This window comes from Helianthus annuus, chromosome 6 (genome assembly GCF_002127325.2).
Source record: "Helianthus annuus cultivar XRQ/B chromosome 6, HanXRQr2.0-SUNRISE, whole genome shotgun sequence".
Taxonomy (NCBI): domain Eukaryota; kingdom Viridiplantae; phylum Streptophyta; class Magnoliopsida; order Asterales; family Asteraceae; genus Helianthus; species Helianthus annuus.
Window position 1 is genome coordinate 45106466 of NC_035438.2, and position 19713 is coordinate 45126178.

The following is a 19713-nucleotide window of genomic DNA, read 5'->3' on the forward strand; positions in this document are numbered from 1 at the left end:
ATAAACAAGTTAAAACCAGTTTAAGACTTGGATCGAAGTGAACACTTTTCTAAAGCAAAACAAATGGATAGGGTTGATTCACAAATATTTTTCTCTTCTTCATTTAAAAAATATATCAAACTGGTTGATTTCAAAAATATATGTGGATTTTTTTTTGTAATCAACAGTAGGTCATTCGAAACCAAAAGTCACGTAAAAACATAAACTTAATTACGAATAATCATCGGTTTTCGACCACACATCGGATGCCCACTTCAAGTCATTCCAAAAAAAAATTTTAAAATATTAAAAATAATAAATATAAGACATTTAAAATACTAGACGAGGAAAAAATAGAAAAATTCAAAACTTTTTTTATTATTGTTTTTATTTGAAAAACGTTATTAGTAATTTGTAAAGATGTTCAATAAAAGAAAACATAATCAAAATACTATTTGAGAGACTGTAAAAAATATCTGAAAACCTTTTAAAAATATGGTTTTTTTAAATAAACATAAAAATAAACATTTTTTTTAAAACGTCTGTGATATATTTTTACACTTTTGAATTTGTTTTGTAACAAAAAAGAATACTTCAAAAAAATATGACTTGTTTAGGGGGTAAATATGACAAGTTTAAATGTGATTTTATGGAAAGAGGGTATAAAAAGTAATAAGTGGGGGTACGTTTAGTAGCCCCCTTAAAATTCAATCACTGAGTTAAAATGTTGCTTTGCATGTGTTGTAGGCTTGTAGCATAGAAACCTTCTAATTTGAAATATACAAATAAAGAGGACTTGTACTTTGAAAAGAGATGATGGCCGGTTTACACAAAAACAAAACAGAATCTTGCATATCATCTTCAACAACATCATAACTTACCATCAAATCGGTTACATTAAACATAGTACAAGAAGACACATCAGCTATGTAGCACGGATACGGGTACGGGACTGGGGTACGGGGACGATACGGGTACGGGGAACGGCAAAATTCAAAAATACAAGATACGGGTACGGCAAAAAAAAATAATATTAAAAATAAAATTATATTAAACAAAGTCCAAAAATATATTAAACTCCAAAGACACTACATAAACCATAGGTAATTAATTATAGTTAATCAAATCGTTTTCAAATTCCGGTTCATCTAGCGAAAGATCGGCAACCTCCAAAAACCCGACATCTTCCATTGAATCGATGATGAATACTTGAATAGAGTTATAGAGATGATTCGTATTTTGGAATAATTCGATGAATGATTCAATGAATGATAATAGTGTACGTGAATGTTGGAAGAATTAGATGAATGATAATTGACAATACTGTACGTGAATGATTATATAATATAAAAAGGGCGACCATTCATATTTTTGGAAGTTAAAAGGGTTAAAAACCCTAAATAATTTAGGAAACGTCCCCGATACCTTGTTTAGGAAGTACCCAATACCGGGTACGTTTTTGCGGAAGTCCCCAGAATCTGGGTACGGTTGGGAAACGTCCCCGAGGCGTCCCCGAGCCGTTTCCGTCCCCGAGCCGTCCCCGGGACGGGTACCCGACGTAGAATGGAGTCCCCGTGCTTCATAGCACATCAGCATATACGTGCTGCTTATTGAACATCATTATTAATTAACCACATATCGCACACTATTCCGCCTTACCAAACAACCGGTTATAGAAAGCAACAAGGCTCTCTCTTGTAGGCAAGCCATCCTTGACAACTTGGCAGTTAATACAGTTATCAGACCATTCTGTTATCTTTGGGAACTTGTCTTTGGCCACCAGCTCTATTCCTAATGCTTCTTCTGCTGCTCCAACCCAAAAGATTGTGTAACCTGCACAAATATCCACTAGGCCAATCTTGTCACCTCCAAAAAACTTGCTGCCTTTCACTTTCAGTTCATTTTCCAGAAATTGCAATTGCTCATCAGCTTCTGCAACTGCTTGCTCCTCTCCATGGCTGAGAATAGCCTTTAATACTGCAGGATGACACTGGACATACCATATAAATATAACAAATGTAAAACTAGCTTGCCCATCAATTAATATTGCTTAGATGCAATGAAACCATTACCTTATCATCGATGACTTTCGCCCAAAATCGAACCTGAGCCTTCTCGTAAGCATCCTTGGGCATAATCGGAACCCCTTTCCAGATTTCATCGATGTACTCGATGATCACAAGAGACTCCGATATCGGATTCCCATTGTGAACGAACACCGGTACCTTTTTAAGAACAGGATTGTATTTGAGAAGGTCGGGACTCTTGTTGTCCAGATCTTCTTGGATGAAGTCGTAGTTGATTCCCTTAAGATTCAAAGCTATTTTAACTCTTGCAACCAATGGACTTACTTCAATTCCGTACAACTTCACTTCGTCCGTCATTTTTCCGATGAACTGGTTCAATCAACAGGGGTTCCTATTAACTGGTTTGAGTTCTACGGTGCATGGCATGATTTATATAGTTACTACAGTTGACTTTGTTATAATTTATTATGATTCACATAGGAGCTTGTACGATATGTAGTACAATTCTACGCTAAGTTTGAATTGGCAACTTCAAAATATGGACAAGTTCAGCGTAATGCGTATGCTAAGGGTGGTTGTGGTTGTTGAAGACAACGATGTCAATTTCGTATTTAGTATTCAGGTAAAAAGTATGTTGTTAGGGTGGAGGGAGTCGTTCAATCACTTACACTTAAGCTATTTGAGTTATTCTCTAGCCAATAATATCATGTCATCTCAAGTCCTCATTCCACTCCTCATTTTGCACTCAATCGCTACTGACAATGGTTCCAACACATAGAGAGTGGTAAAAAATTAAAGAAAAAAAATGTGATTGGCTGAAAAGGGTGAGGCCCACTATTAACCCCCTCTCTTTCCTCCATCACCTCTCTTCCCCGCTCGGTGTATACTCACCGCCGCACCATGTCCCCGCTCACCGATGGAAGGCCGGCACCAATTCACCGATCGGTGAACTGGCTCCCCGCATGAGTTTACCGAAACCATACCGTCCCCCCTTATTATTATGTGATGGGTTAAGTTATTGTACAAATGGTATTAACATACAAAAACTCCTTAAGGTGAGAGGTTAAGATCATTTTATATGTTAAAACTCATTTGTATTTAATCTTTGATTATGTTTAAAATAGAGTTAGTTACACCGTTAGTCCCTGTGGTTTATGGAAAGTAACAAACTTAGGTACTAATAGTTTAAAGTAACAATCTAAGGCTTCAACTTTTGATTTTGTAACATCCTAGGGCCTTAAGGCTAAAGGGTGTTAAATACTAACCGAAAAATTAGGGTATTTTTGTTAATTAAGAACTTAGTACCCAACCTTGTTACTTTTGAGAAACCACAAGAACTAACGCCCCGCTTGCGGTATGCGCATATAATGTATTTATATGTGGGCCATCGGGGGGCAAAAGTGAATGTGCACTAATTTTTACGTTATTTTACTAATTTCGTGAAAATAACGTTAAAAGTTGAGGACGGTTAATCATGCATCATGTGGTAGCGTTGATGACTGAAAGACAAAAGGGTACATGCACTAATCGGTCTTTGTCTCGATTGCTGAGTGTTATGTGCCTTATGTCCAAGGCTTGATGCAAAACTACTATCGAGCCGGGGTCTCACTGGAAGCAGACACTCTATTCCCACAGGGTAGAGGTAAGGTCGTCTACATCTTACCCTCCTCAGACCCTACCTTTGCTTTGTTATTGGTGGGATTTACTGAGTATGATGACGATGATGATGATTTTATTTTTTTCTCATTTTCTTTAACTAAGTTTTTTTATTATTTAACTAAAAAATATATAAAAATAAGGACAAACCAAAACACGCTAATTTATAAAATCCAAAATGGTCAATATAAGTTATAAAAAACTTCTCAAAACCATGGAATAAGTAAATTTTAATTCTAAGCCTATTTACACATAATTCAACTTTAATAAAAAAAATTAAAGTTTATATCTATCAAGAACTAAATTCAACTTTTTAAAAAAAACCACACATGGTCATCAAACAATAAAAGAAATATGAAGTTTATATCCATCATATACCCATCCATTCATCACAATTTAGTTTGAACTAAATTTCTATGAAGTTTAGCATATATTTATTGTCATCCATTCATCACTTTATATCCATCAAGAACTAAATTGTCATGTGTAGGGTGGTCATCAAAAAACGGTTGGATGGTTCCACGACACGATGCCGATGGTGGTTCCACGACACGGTATCGGTGGTGGTTCCACGGTACGGTGGTGGTAGGGCATGATTATACGATGGTGTTGGGTGGTGCAACAATTCGGTGGTGCGACGGTTGGATGCTACGTTGGGTGACGATTGGGTGGTGCGATGATTCAATGGCACGGTGGTGGTTCAACGGTTAGGTGGTGGTGTAACAGTACTGAATGAATGTGTATCTATTTTTTATTTGATTAACTTTTTTTTTTCTCTTTTATTAAATAAATTATGTCAACATATTTAATAAAAATAAAAAATAAATGTCACCTAAGATAGTTTACCTCCAATTCATGTTAATTATATAGGATTAGCAAATAAAATAAACTTTAATGAGTTAATTAGAATAATTTTTTATGAGTGACCTAATTGAAACACTCCTAAAACTTGTTTATCATTTTGTGAAATATTCCCGTTAATTTACTTGTAAGCTAATTACTGAATTGGCTTCAACTTAGCTTTAATACGTCAATTACGTATAATTATTTAAAAAAATGGTTTCCATACATAATTAAAGAGGTTTAATTAAATAATAAGAGAAAAAAGAAAAATTGTATTTTATATATTACAAGAGTTAATTTTGTGGTTAGTCCATGTGGTTTCTCCAAAGTTCAAGGTTGGGTACTAAGTTCTCAGTTAGTCTTTAACGGCCGTTAGCTTTAAGGCCCTAGAATGTTACAAAATCAAAAGTTAAAACTTTAGATTGTTACTTTGAACTATTAGTAACTTAGGTTGTTACTTTAAACCACAGACACTAACGGTGTAATTAACTCTTTAAAATAAATATATACATTATACTATTAGGTGTGGTTTCACATTTCAAGCTCATGGAACAATTACGTGAACATCAGAGTTCACCATGTTTCCACTCTTCTCGTGTGGTTCTACTTTTCGCTGCCACTTCCATTGCTACATCATTTTTTTAATACAAAAAATAGTTTTTTTTTAACAATTTGTATAATTTAATTAAAAAACTTTACATAAATATATTAAATAGCCTTACATAAATATGGGTGGAGATACAATAGGAAGTTTATTTGGCTAGGAAGGCTAGTAAGTGATCTTGACCATCCATTTAGTTAATCAAGGGCTAAGATTAAATGATGGAAATTGAAGGAAAGAAAAAATGTGCGTGAGTTTGTTTAGGGGCATTCTAGTCAATCCAAGACAATAGTTTCTCTCTCCTCCAATTCCCCTCCCCCTCATTTTTTAAACGTTAATAACTCTTTCATACGACATTATTTTTTTTATAAAAATTGCACCAAAAAAACGAGCGTTTTTTTTTATCTTTAAAACGAGTATACTATTGCTATATTTTCGAAAAAAAATTTCGAAAACCCAGTTGCGTAAAACGCAATAGAAAAAACCTGGTTGCGTAAAACGCAATGGAAAAAAAAACCCTAGAAAATGACATTTTTCTAAAACGCAATGCACCAAAAACACAAAGAAATGTCTTATTTGTAAAACGCAATGGCCAGAAAACACAAAAAAATGTCTTATTTCTAAAACGCAATAGCCTAAAAACACAAAAGAAAGTGTACTTTCTAAAACACAATGGACTAAAAACACATAAAAATGTGTTTTACCTAAAACGCAATGCACCAAAAATAAAAAGAAATGTCTTATTTCTAAAACGCAATGGCAAGAAAACACTTAAAAATGTCTTTTTTCTAAAACGCAATGGACTGAAAAAGCATAGAAATGTGTTTCACCTAAAACGCAATGACTAAAAACACTTAAAAAATGTAGTTATCTAAAACGCAATAGTTAAAAACACATAAAAATGTCTTATTCCTAAAACGCAATGACCTAAAAACACAAAAGAAAGTGTATTTTCTAAAACACAATGGACTGAAAACACATAAAAATGAGTTTACCTAAAACGTAATGAACTAAACACACTTTAAAAATGTTTTTTTTTTTCTAAAACGCAATAAAAATGTCCAGTCAAATTGTGTTTTAACATACCCAGTTCATCGTGTTACAAATTAGAAATAAACATACATACATTGAGATGAAAAAAGAAACAATTGCGTTTTACAAATTCATTGTCATGTACAATTAAAATGAAAGTCTATTAATTAATAATTATTAAAACTATTGCGTTTTACACTCAAAAGTAAAAGTTGAATAGTTAAATCAACTTACAACAGTTATTTCTGTAAAACCCATTCCTTTATGAAACTCCAAAATCCAAAACTCTCTCACCATTGCAACACTCATTCCTTTATGATAGTAGCTCCACAACATTTGGTGGAAGATAAAAGTGCAAGCCAAAAAATAAGGAAGCTACAAGTATTAACTAACATATCCTCACTTCTTTTGATTTCTAGATGTTTACGATATAAAAAACATCACGGATCTGAACGGTTTAGAACGCATTCAAGGTGAAAGGTGAAAGATGAAGAGATTGAGAAGAAATCGGAGGTTAGGGAACGTGTTCAAGCTCAATTACGACGAATTGAGAAGGAAATGATGGGTTTAGTGAGATTTGATTTGTGTTTTGAAGTGTTAATTGGTTGAATCAGGGGAAGATTTGTTTGAATTTTAGGGTTTTATTGAGATGTGAACTGGGGTTTTTTGTGCGTGAAAGATGACAGAGAATGTGAAACTGTGTGTAGACCAAAATACCCCTGCGCGTCTAAATTAAAAAATCATACGTGGATGGCTAAGATTACTTCCTATCCTTCCTAGCAAAAGATCAAACTTCCTATTTGATCCTTACCCACATAAATATCTAATCTAAATTATAATAAAAGACTCCACTAAATGCTACATGGCAATTTCTTATATTTCCTTAACTATAATAAATTAATATAAAAATGATTTTAAAAAATGTATTTTAGAATAATATTTAATAATGCATTTTATCTATTTATCTATTTATTTAATAATAATAAAATATATTGAATCCTAATCTTTACAAATTTTAGATTTATTGCACATTTTTCATATAATTTCGACTTCGTATTTAATCTACCACTTACAATTATCATACTTTAGTAAATAAAATATAAAAAAGATGAAGAAGAAAGAAATATTTGTTATTACTTTATCCGGTAAAACATTTTTATATTTATAAGCAAAGTTTAGGATTTGTTATATTATTTATTAGATTATAATCCTGTGTATTACACGGTCTGAGTGAACGCTATCAAAACCTTGTGTTTAGCTCGGGTTGAATAAACGCGTGTATTACACCAACACGGCTATCAAAATCTATATCTATTTGTATTACCATTAATTAATATAACAAAGATGGTGTTTTAGGAATAGTACCTAAGACACAACCTCTATTTTCTTTCTTGTATTTTTTTTTTTTTGTCAAATTTACAACAACGTCGTCTAACCAATGGTTTTTTTTTTTTTGTTTATTTAACCCTTCAATTTTTTGCATTGACATTTACACTCACTCAACTTTCTAAAGACTTTGTAAAATGTCAATCCCAGTTGGTTTATGTTTTGATGTAAATTTTCGGTAATGAGTCATGTCAAATATAATAAGTTTTCTTGCTTATTTTCATGTGCATTTTCAGATACTCTACATTTTGACGTAAATTTTGTTTGAAAACAGGCCGAGTCAAATACTTGACGGTATAAGTTCGAGTTACTTTAAGTTTAATATCGTCGCAACCGCGGCGGGTTAAAATACTTACTATTAATGATAAAAAAAAACATGGTATCGTTACACATTGTCACTATTGTTCATAATTAGTTTTCTCTCTCCATGTTTGGATTGTAAAGTCCAAACTCTGATTATTTGACTATGATGAGCTCGTCTAGAATAAGTACAAACTTCTAGTATAAAATATAAAAGAAAGTTAAATACAACCCGGGCCGTTTCAAATATAAAATATAGTTAAATATCTACTTTTCATCATGTTTTTGAAATATATGTATTGAAACATGCCAAAGCCATATATGAGACTTAAGGAAAACTTTATTGTGAAAACTCGGTTTATTGAAATGTTCGTAAACAAAAAATAAACAACACTATTTAATTAATTAATTATATTATATTATATTATATATAAATTGAATAAAGTACATATATGCTTTCCAACGTCGTTGAAATCTTCACGGCATCAAGGTCGACGTTGTTCGGCTCGTTCTACGCCTATCTTCCACGTGGCACCATACCACCTTCATGCTGTCATTTTTTGCTAGATCAGACCATGCTTCACGGCGTGGTAACCATACTAGCTAGTTAGTCTTAGAACCTTGTATGATTTATAATTCTTCCCTTAAATTTGTCTAATTGTTTTTAGGTTCTTTAAACTTAATTAATTATTCCTAAGATTTTACTATATATACATTTCTATTTAGTTTTGTTTTTGTATTTGTGTTTAAATAGTTAATTATTATTTGCTGTTAATATAATACAGAGTAAACAACAACTTTAGTACATGTGGTTTACACTAATCTGCACGTTGAGTCATTCGGTGAAACAACTGTTAAATATTCGTCTTAGAACCTATTTTTTTATATTCCAAGTCCCCGTGATTTATACTTCCTTGCACTATGAGTCATTCGGTGAAACACTTGTTAAATATTCGTTTAAAATGTTGTGAAAAGACCAATATGTTAGAAATAACCCGTTGATGTGGCCTTACGGATTATTTGGTAACATTACCAGTATGACATAACTAGTCCCCGACAATTACTTGATGGTGCTAATTGTAAATATTGATTAGTTCAAGGGGCATTTATGATTTCCCTTTAAGTACCATTAATAGAGAATACATAGAGTTTTTATAACGGATCACTATTCATGACCATTATTCATTGATCCATTATATATTGATGATAAGTGGTGATCAAAGACTCTAGAAGGACAACAATACTAAAATTCTCTCTAGTGTGATCCATCAACACAAGGTACCATAACGGGAATCATGACCTTATCTTCGTCTTCAAAGATGACCACTCCCACAAGTAAGTGTCTCTAACTTGGTATCTATATTTACGTTATGATTGAATAAACATGATTAGGTTCTATATTTTGACCCTTGTTTACAGATATAATCAACATGTGGTATCAGAGCGATGTTGATTATATCATCCAATAATCTAATTTGATTTGCGAAATTCAACTAAGTTGAGCAAAAGCTAATCGATGAATCGTTGATTCAAAATCGATTTACGGTATTATTATTTACGTAATTCAAAACAAAACTAATGGATTACTTTTTTGAAATGAATATGCATTTACTTCGGGATTCTAAATGCTTTGGTTTCGATGCCATTATTATCTTAAAAGTGGTATGTGTCTTTTGAGTTCATATTTCCTTCTATGATACATTGATAATTATTGTTATCATGGCTTTGCCACTTATTTCTCCTATCTTAATATTCATTAACATTCGAACTCCTTTCTTAGAATGTGAATTACCATATTGTCTTATAAATTATAATTAATGAATTCAAGCTATTGTCCATTATAAATTGATGTGATGTTATCATGAGGAAAATTGAATGGAATTATTTACTCTAGTAAATTTATTTTGTCTATTCATGAATATTCTAAGTTAACATATTTTATAATTAGCTTCTTCGTGCTGATCAACATCATTAGATATATTGGTTTTAAATGGATTTGGTTTTATGAAGCTATTTATATTTCCAAGTTACTTTATGGCTTATTACCAAACTAAATCTAAGCAACCAATTCGTTGTCAGTTAACTTTCTACTATTTAAAGAAAATTATATGAATTTTAATATACATTCTTTTTTTTTACTTATTTTTGCTCTAATATGGGGCTAACTTGTGAATGGTCCAACTTAAGTATACAAGTTAAATGGCGAACTTCAATGATCGATGATTGAACCAACGGGATATCATTTGATTAAACATTGAAGCTTTAGTTATGCCATCTCATGTAATTATTTGTATTAGCATAATTTACATAAATATTTCATTTGTGGCCCAAAGGTGTTATGTTATATTTATGTGCTTTACCTTATTGTGTATGTATGTTCATCATGATACATGAATTTTGGTCAAAGCCAAAGCGAAGCCAAAGTTCATGTAGAACACTGAGACAATCTATATTTATGTGTGTTCATAATATATGAATTTTGGTCAAAGCCCAAGCGAAGCCAGAGTTCATGTAGAACACTAAAGACGGTCTATTATTTATATCGTTCATTATGCCTGAAATTTGGTCAAAGCCAAAGCGAAGCCAAAGTTTAGGCAGAACATTAAGTTGGTTTTTATTTACGTATGTTCATAATACATGAATTTTGGTCAAAGCCAAAGCGAAGTCCAAGTTCATGTAGAACAATAAGTCAGTCTATTATGTATGTTCATAATGCACAAATTTTGGTCAAAGCCAAAGCGAAGCCAAATTTATTTAGAACATCAAGACAATTTGTTTTTTATGTACGTTCATAATGTTTGAATTTTGGTCAAAGCCAAAGCGAAGCCAAAATTCAGGTAGAACCTTAAATTAGTCTGTTATTTTGGTGTTATAGTAGACTATATCTTCAATATAATAATTTGTGTATGCCTTACTTGATTACCCCATAATGTAAATCATTCCAAGTTTCTTCTTAAGTTTGTATCTCATCTATTTTATCCACTCTAATTTGAAAAGCTAAAATGTTTTTGCTTACTAAAGAGTTTCTACAAAATTTGCTCTTGTTGGATTGTTGATTATTTCTTAAGATATGATAATCTTACTGCTCTTTTCTGATAAAAGTATTACAGAAGAAAACTAGAGCATGATTACTGGGATAAGTCAACCATTATATCTCTTATGATAATCAAGAACTCATTTCATTATTGCCATCATGGGAGCTATTCCAGATTCTAAATTTCCCAAGACTAATCTGTTTTCTTTGGAAGAATCAAAATAACTCCTTAAACGCATGCATTACTCTAGTTTCTTACTATAAAGTTAGTGGTATATGTGAATACATCATGATGTACAATACCATGAACAATTACTTAAAGGTTTACACATGGAAATCAGTACACTTTTCTGATGCATTACATATAACTTTTCCACCAATACCATAAGTTGCCTTAAGAATCAACTATACCACTCAAGAGTACCAAAGGAAAATGAGTGTGTTGATTAGCAATATATGTACAGGAAAATGAATGCATGAAACTGGAAAATTAGATGTTGTTCATCTCACCGCCACTAAACTTAAAAGGAGGATACTTTTAAGATTCAAAGATAGTGTACAAGTACTACTTCCAGCTATAAGTTTCTTCAAAGGAAAGTCTCACTTCAAATTTTTGCCATTAACTAGGCATGAGCATGGACTATCCATAATTCAATGATACAGCTGGCTAAGATAAGTAGTTAGATATTTATGATATTTGAGTCTGCTAATGATAATATTCCAATTAACACATGACTGGTTGAGTCTAGTTCTATACGTTTACTTACCAGAAATCAACAAATAATTAATATGAGAATTAGTGGCAAAATTTTATGTTAAGACTATAAGAACCATAATAAATTGTTTTATAATTAGGCTTTAAGATACCTTATATATTCTGTAGATTATTCAGAATTTAGTATCAATATAAAAGCTACATTATGACAGTTGTGAGGTTTGCATGGTTAAAACAAAGTCACTCTTACCTTAAAATCTCATATTATTTGTCATTTCAATCTGGATAGAAACCTTATAAGATAGAACTAGATTATGCTACATTTTTTCACAACCTTTTGTTATCATGAAAATGAAAATTTAACAAAAGAAAAATGAGATCTACAAACTTCATCCATTAAGACCAAATTGCATGCGAAATTTGGACTAGGTTAATGAAGGATGAAATATCATCAAATCTCATTTTTAGGGACTTACGAGCATGTGTTAAAAGCCTTAATATTTAAATGGCTAAGGGAATAAATCAAGTTCCATCAGAAATTATATTTCATTGGAACTTATCCCAAAATGGAATATTCAGACATAAGTAATTTATCATTTCAAATAATATTTACTTGTATCTAATATGTCTCATATGGATTAATTTATTAAAGAAATTAATTCACATATACTATGATTCCTTCTAAATATGTCTCTCAAAATTTTCATAACATCTGGACATTAAGGAAATCAAGTCTAACATATATGACATGTTCCCACAGCACGTACATCATTGAAACTTATCTTGTAGCATTCCTAGAGATCTAAATGGTTAGTGGGAGCATTAAATGTCTTAATCTTAATTTGCGAGAGTTGCAAGAGGTAGGGGAGTAAAAACTTGTTGTTACCTCAATTTGTACCTCCTGTACAAGACACTGCTCCTTCACAACTTTTCTCTTTAAAAATATACTGCTACTTTAACAAAAGTTTCATTGTTGCTTAGACGTGGGCACACTCAGATTTCTTGCCAAACTTGTAATCCTCAAACAGAGAAACTACAAGAAGTAAATTCATTAATTTGTTTCTTTATTAGAATTTATTGGTCTTTTAATGTTGACCATAAGCATGCTAAATTGTTAAAGATTTCTAAGTCAGTGGAAGCAGTAAAAGCCCTTATCAGGACTTGCCAGAAGTGCAAGAGGCGGGGGGAAGAGACCTATTAAATTTTACTCCGATTACACCTCTTGCACACCATACTGCACCAAATCTTACACACTTAAAATCTTGAAAATGATAGCAACTTAATCAAGAGTTAATCCATAAAACTGAAACTCATAATAGAACCCAATAATCAACTACGGAGGTCATCTAGGTTTAACTTTGATGATTATGTATCCTCCTTGACTGAAGTTGAAATGGATATTAGAAAGTTTACTGATCCTACCTCTTCTAATTAAGCGATCAGCATCAATCAATTTTCTAAATGGAATAAAAATTGTTATTAGCAAATTTGATTTTATGTGTCAAAATAACATTTGGGATTTGGTTGAATTGCCTAAATCCAAATGTAAACGTTAAGACACTAAAAACAAGATTGATTGTTAATGGTTATACTCAGAAGAGAATTATTTATCAAAGAATCTTCTTACCTTTCTTACAAAAGGTTTCTTTGAGGATCATTGTTGTTTTAGTAGCTTATAATCTTTTGCAGCTACATTAAATGGATATTAAAACAACTTTCCCTAAACAAAGACTTACATGTTCAAAACAACCTGAAAGTTCTAAACTGAAAGGTCAAGAACACTTAGTTTCTAAGTCGATGAAATCCATATATGGGTTGAAGCAAACATCAAAATGTGACGAAATCATAACGCAATTATTTTCATCATGAATTAAGTGGATTTATGTGTACCAACCTCAGGATGAGTGAGAGCAACTAACATAAACTTGTCCTTATATAGACGACACTCTTTTTGATAAGCATATGTTACATAAGTCAAATAATTTCTCATATATATTTTGATATAATGAATCTCGGAAATATCACTTACGTGATAGATATTAAAATATACCGAGATAGACCCATTGGGGCATTAGTTTCATGCCACAAGCTTTACTCTAAAGTGGGTCCTTACATATGTAACAAACAATATTGCTCTCATTAAGAGGATAAAATGATAAATGAGATTACTTCCTTATGCTTCATTAATTAGAAGCCTTATGAAGGTTCAAGTCTATACTCGTTTAGATATTGCTCACATTGATGAACATTAGATTATTGTGATGCATCTTACAATATCTTTAAGAAATGAGAAAGACTATAAGAAGAGGTTGATTATTCTTACCTTGATTTTATGATGTTCAAAAGAAACTAAAAGTCAATTTGGGGTAATCCTTATGTCTGCGGACAAATCTATCTCATGGAGGAGTCATAAGAAACTGTTAACAACAACCTAAATTATAATGACATAATATGTTGTTAATTAACAATGCAGTTGTCATTAATGTTGTTGAAATTTTATCAATGGACTCATAAACTTATTAACTCCATATAAATACTATATTAAAGACTTACTGTGAAAAGTCAGCTACCTTATTTCCCCGAACAGTAACAGTTCGAGAGGTGCTGCATTAAACTTCGATACAAAATTATTGTTCGTTTATGAACAAGAGGAAACTAATTATTTGTATCGAATACATTTACATTCCGATAACTAAGCTGAACACCCAAAGTCTTTTTAAGAGCCCATAATAAAGACGGGTTTTACTAAAGGCCTTACATAATAGCATATCATACATATGAATGATTAGTTATTATTTTTTCCTCAATTACACAATTTGTTTGTCTATAAATACGTATGTGCACCTGATGACGTATAGACAAGAATGATATAAATTAATTTCAGAGGGCTTACCTCAGTCATTTTGGTCTTAAATTTACGTATGTTTTGATTTGGACTTGTAACATGATTAATGGGGGTCTTGAGTTGACAATAACTCAATAACTGCATTTTTCTGTTGCAATTTCAATTTGAAACATTGATTAATGTTTTAACTTGGCCAAACTTACTTATACTTGTCACAAATGATCACTCAGCCAAGTGGGAGAATGTTAGAAATAACCCGTTGATGTGGCCTTACGGATCATTTGGTAACATTACCAATATGACATAACTAGTCCCCGAAAATTACTTGATGGTAGTAATTGTAAATATTGATTAGTTCAAGGGGCAATTATGATTTCCCTTTAGTACCATTAATAGAGAATACATAGAGTTTTTATAACGGATCACTATTCATGACCATTATTCATTGATCCATTATATATTGATGATAAGTGGTGATCAAAGACTCTAGAAGAACACCAATACTAAAAATTCTCTCTAGTGTGATCCATCAACACAAGGTACCATAACGGAATCATGACCTTATCTTCGTCTTCAAAGATGACCACTCCCACAAGTAAGTGTCTCGAACTTGGTATCTATATTTACGTTATGATTGAATAAACATGAATAGGTTCTATATTTTGACCCATGTTTACATATATAATCAACACAATATGCCCCTGTTATTATGGATAGCAACATGCATCCCTGCAGATTCAACACCTAACAATCAGTTTCCTATTTCCCTCCAAATTCGAACATCACACAAATTATACACCTTCCAATCAATTCAACATATTGAACCGTTCATTGATCAGTTTGCAGCAATCAATGCAAATGCATTCAATCAGTTTGTAGCAATTAGTTCAATATTCAACCAATTCATTAATCGGCTCATTTGTAGTAGTCAATTCTTTGATTAGCATGCAATCTTACTAGATGCAGCAACCAATTATGTCACACCCCGATATTTCCACGTATTACCGGTGGGCCCGGTGGGGAGTATCGTGACGTAGTTGATATCATCATAGTCAAACAACACAAATTTAAATGCACAGCGGAAGCAAAAGATAGATTTATTTCAACCGAATAAAATTGTAATATTAAGTATCACAAACAGTTGAAACAGATCCACAGGCGGATCAAAATAAAGAGGAAACTTGTTCAACAGACTTTAGACATCTAAGCTTGCGAGACTTCTATTTGATGCTAGGAGAGACCAACCTATTTCGAGTAGTACCTGCACTTAGCCTTTTTGGGAAAATACGTCAGTTTACACTGGTAAACACAATTTAACTGATTCATTTTGAAAATGTTTAAAAAATGATTTGAATGCACGTGGCACAAAAGATTTTATAACTTGGGATAATTATTTGTATATAATCTTGTAAAAGAATTACATGTTTCTTATACGTTCAGTAGCCCGGGTTGAACACCGGGTTAAAGATTAATTGACACACCACATGGTATAGTCCCGCGGCGGGTTATTCCCGAAACCGGCGGTTATACCTTATTATTTATAAGTGCACTGGAGGGTGTACGCCTACACCCGCATGCTAAGGTCGTGGTTATTTCTTAAAATGATGCCAAGGATATCCGGGACATGGTCATTAACCCCCCAAAGGTTTTAAGCAAACAAAACAATTTAAACGGGTCATTTCAATGAATTAACCACTATACAATTAAAGATTCAATGCCCGACCAAGCGGTATTTTATATACCGTACCCCAAGCCCGTATAAGGGAAAATAAGTTAAAAGTATTTACCTTTGCAAGTAATAATCACAATAAGCAAGTGCACGTAGCTTTTACCGGGTCTCCTATTCTGGAACGAAGGTTTATATTAACCTATTAGAATTCTAACGGGTCTTTAATTTAGCCTAATATTAGACCTGTTAGTTTTAAAGAAAGATACGGTTCAACGCATGATTAAGCGAAGACCGGAATAGAATGTGATTTAGACCCGACAAGTTTGGAGACTTGTATAATATGGGTAAACTAAACACATTCTGGATTTTGAGACAGAAATGATAAGGTTTGACCCGTTTCGGCTACTATATGCAAACTAGTTACATAGGCCGATCCGAACGCGAAAAGTGCGTAACGAGTAGCCAAAAGAATCATATACAAGTTTCCTAAGTTAATATGCCTTAAATATGTTGTGACATCAGTAAGATATCATCTATTATGCCCAAAATGATTTTAAACTCAAACTATGCCTCGAAAGGGCATTTTGGTGATTTTAAAGGTTATAAAAGAGTTTAAATAATAATCTGAGTTACAGGTCTGATTTAATCAGTAACTATACTTAATTTAATAAGTTATAACAGAAGAGTATCATATACATGTGAAACTTATTAATTATAACCATACTATGCACCGTAGGGGCATTTTGGTAATTTCACATAAGCCTAAAAGGTCAAAACTGGAAACCTGAGTTTAAAACTTTTCCTTACTGTTGTAATATAAAAATTTATTGAATACATCAGTAGGCATCAACCCTTATATGTCTAAAATAGTTTTATTACATACTATGCGTTAAAAACGCTTAAAAAGGCGATTTGGAGCCATTTCCGGGTTTTCAAAGGATAGCTGATATTTTTATTATTCCAGAAGGTTCAAAATAATTTATTTATCATATTAGATCAGTAGAAAAAGGTTTGGTATCAAAAGGATTTGTAAAACTCATTTTATAGCCCAAAAGGGCAAAACCGACAATAATTGAACTAAGCTTAGAACTCTAAGTTATGCTCAGCCTAAAAATAATTAAAAATCTCCAAAAATTTCAAAATATTATATTATATCAGTGGGTAAAAATTTTGGTATCAAAAATTGGGTTTAGATAGACTATATGCTAATTATGTCATTTAATTACTAAAAAGCTTTCTAATTACGCTAATGAGCATAACTCTAAATCTAGACCTCAAACTGATGTCAAATTTTAGGTACAAGTTTATAAATCAGTAACTAAGGTGTCTACTCTTTTATATTTTCAAAATTCACATTTTAAGGTCATTTGGACATAGTGGTCAACATATAAGCATTTAACGGAAACATGCATGTGAAACGGATAACTAGTGAATCAAGTTGTATAATCTCAGAGGGTTATACTAACATGAAACCTAGTCCTAAATAGGCTCTAAGGCACTTCTAAACTATGCTTAAACAGGTCAGAACTGAAAGTCAAAGCAGAAGTCAAACTATGCGACCTTCGGTCCCGAACCGAGCCTAAACAGAAAATTGTCGGGGTGAACATCTTTAGACATGTTCTTACATTAATTACCAAGTTATATTAATGATAAAACAGGTTGCATGGCTTCTACATTGTTAATTATGCATTAATTTGAAAATAAGCTTTTCTGTTGACTTTTTAAAGTTAACTTTGACCCGACAATTGACCTAGTTAGAGTGGGAATTAGAGAGTACCCTTTTAAGGGTTTATTACCCACATAATTACCCACTCATATGTATTTTTAATTCGAGATTTGACTGAATAAATTATGAGTAATCTTGAAGTTAAACCTTAATTACGATGGTTTGACTTTTAGCTAATTAACTAAGCTAAACTGAATTAGGAAGGGTTAAGGACACTTAAAGAGTCCTAAGCACGACTAGAGATCACTAGGAAGCTTGTGGTTGATCAGAGGAGCTCCAGAAATAAACTTGTGAAGGTTTGCAAATGAATGTACTCAATGTTACAACCTTGAAGCTCCTTATATACTCATTTTGATCATCTAGGATCATGCCAAGGAAGTCTACAGGTGATATGAGATGCTTACAAGTGCCCCCTATGCATGAAATACCATTGGGGCAGCCCCTGGTATGTAAAACAAACGTTTGAAGTCGGTTAACAGCTTTAACAGGCACCTGCCTGTATTTTTCTGTCGCTGGGGTGTTCAGGCGGCCCGCGTAAGGGTCCCCTGATACCTAACGCGCCCCGCGTGAGTTGTCAGAACAGGCCAAACAAGTTTTGTTATTTGCATTTTTGGTCCTTGGTCCTTGTATGCGTGGTTTTAAGTTTATTTCTTGCATTTTTGGCCCTCTAACCTTACCTTTAAGGGTCTTAAGACTTAACCAAACTCCGTTAAGTCCATGTTTAACCTTGTGATCACCCGTAAGGCCTTAGATTTCAACGTTGACGCTTTTAACCCCTCGCATACGAATTTTATCATAACTTTCTCATACGATAACGAAACTTTATGAAATTTTTGTCACACATTCTAGTGAGCATAATTTATCGTTACAAAGCTTCGGGTTTGCTAAAAGGTCACTCAGAGATATACTTTAAACATGTTGACACATTTAACCCCTGTAGTTTGTAATTCCTCACTTTCTTTCATATTTAGCTTCGTATGATCCATGATTTATTCGTTTAAGGGTATAAACATCGTGTAGGGCTATTGTAAATTATATTTATCCATTGTTGACACTTTGAACCCTTATATTCACATACTTTCTCTATTTGTCAACTTTAGTCCCTCTAAAGTATTCTTTCCATGGTTACAAAAGTCGCTAGGCACTCCCTAGTCGGATTCGGGAGTACTCGGGAAATACTCGGCTTAGGCGGAGATTACTCGGGGAGTAATTGGCTTGGGAGACCAGTACTCGTGCCTCGGCAGCCTACCTTGTAGCGAGTACTCGGGGAGTACTCGGAGCCTAGGCGGGACTTTTACAACCATGATTCTTTCACATGTTCAAAGCTTATGACACGTGTCAATACATTATTGGACATGAATTTTCGAGGTGTTACATCCTTACCCCCTTAAAAGAAATCTCGACCTCGAGATTTACTGAAATAAATGAGGGTATTTTTCCTTCATTGTGGACTCTACCTCCCATGTATACTCGGGACCTCTGCGGGCATCCCATTTGACCTTTACAATAGGTACATGCTTCTTCAGAAGCTTTTTAACCTGTCGATCCTCGATCGACAAAGGTTTTTCCACAAATTTCAAGCTCTCATCTATGTGCACATCTGTATGTGGTATGACTAGCGATTCATTTGCTAGACATTTCTTCAAATTGCATATGTGGAATACATTGTGAATACCACTGAGCTCTTCAGGTAAGTTTAACTTATAAGCCACTGATCCTACACATTCGATGATCTCGAATGGTCCTATATACCTTGGGCTTAACTTACCTTTCTTACCAAATCACATCACCCCCTTCCAGGGTGACACTTTAAGCAGAACCTTATCTCCGACCTCAAACTTTAGAGGTTTTCGCCTTTTATCAGCATAACTCTTCTGCCTATCCCTAGCAGCTTTCAGGC

General features: G+C 33.0%; 1 protein-coding gene across 1 annotated transcript; it reads right to left on the reverse strand.

Moving 5' to 3' along the window:
• Positions 1 to 803: 803 nt before the first annotated feature.
• Positions 804 to 2550, reverse strand: LOC110865360 (probable glutathione S-transferase). The gene is made up of 2 exons (XM_022114601.2): positions 2052 to 2550; positions 804 to 1969 (listed from the first exon to the last, which is right to left on the reverse strand). The coding sequence occupies exons 1-2, from the start codon at positions 2361 to 2363 to the stop codon at positions 1625 to 1627; spliced, it is 657 nt and encodes a 218-aa protein (XP_021970293.1). The 5' UTR covers positions 2364 to 2550; the 3' UTR covers positions 804 to 1624.
• Positions 2551 to 19713: the final 17163 nt, after the last annotated feature.

Coding starts and splice junctions, on each gene's coding strand:
- LOC110865360 (XM_022114601.2), bottom strand. CDS start 2,363: ATGACGGACGAAGTGAAGTTGTACGGAATTGAAGTAAGTCCATTGGTT. Junction 1,970..2,051: donor CGAAAGTCATCGATGATAAG/GTAATGGTTTCA, acceptor TGGTATGTCCAG/TGTCATCCTGCAGTATTAAA.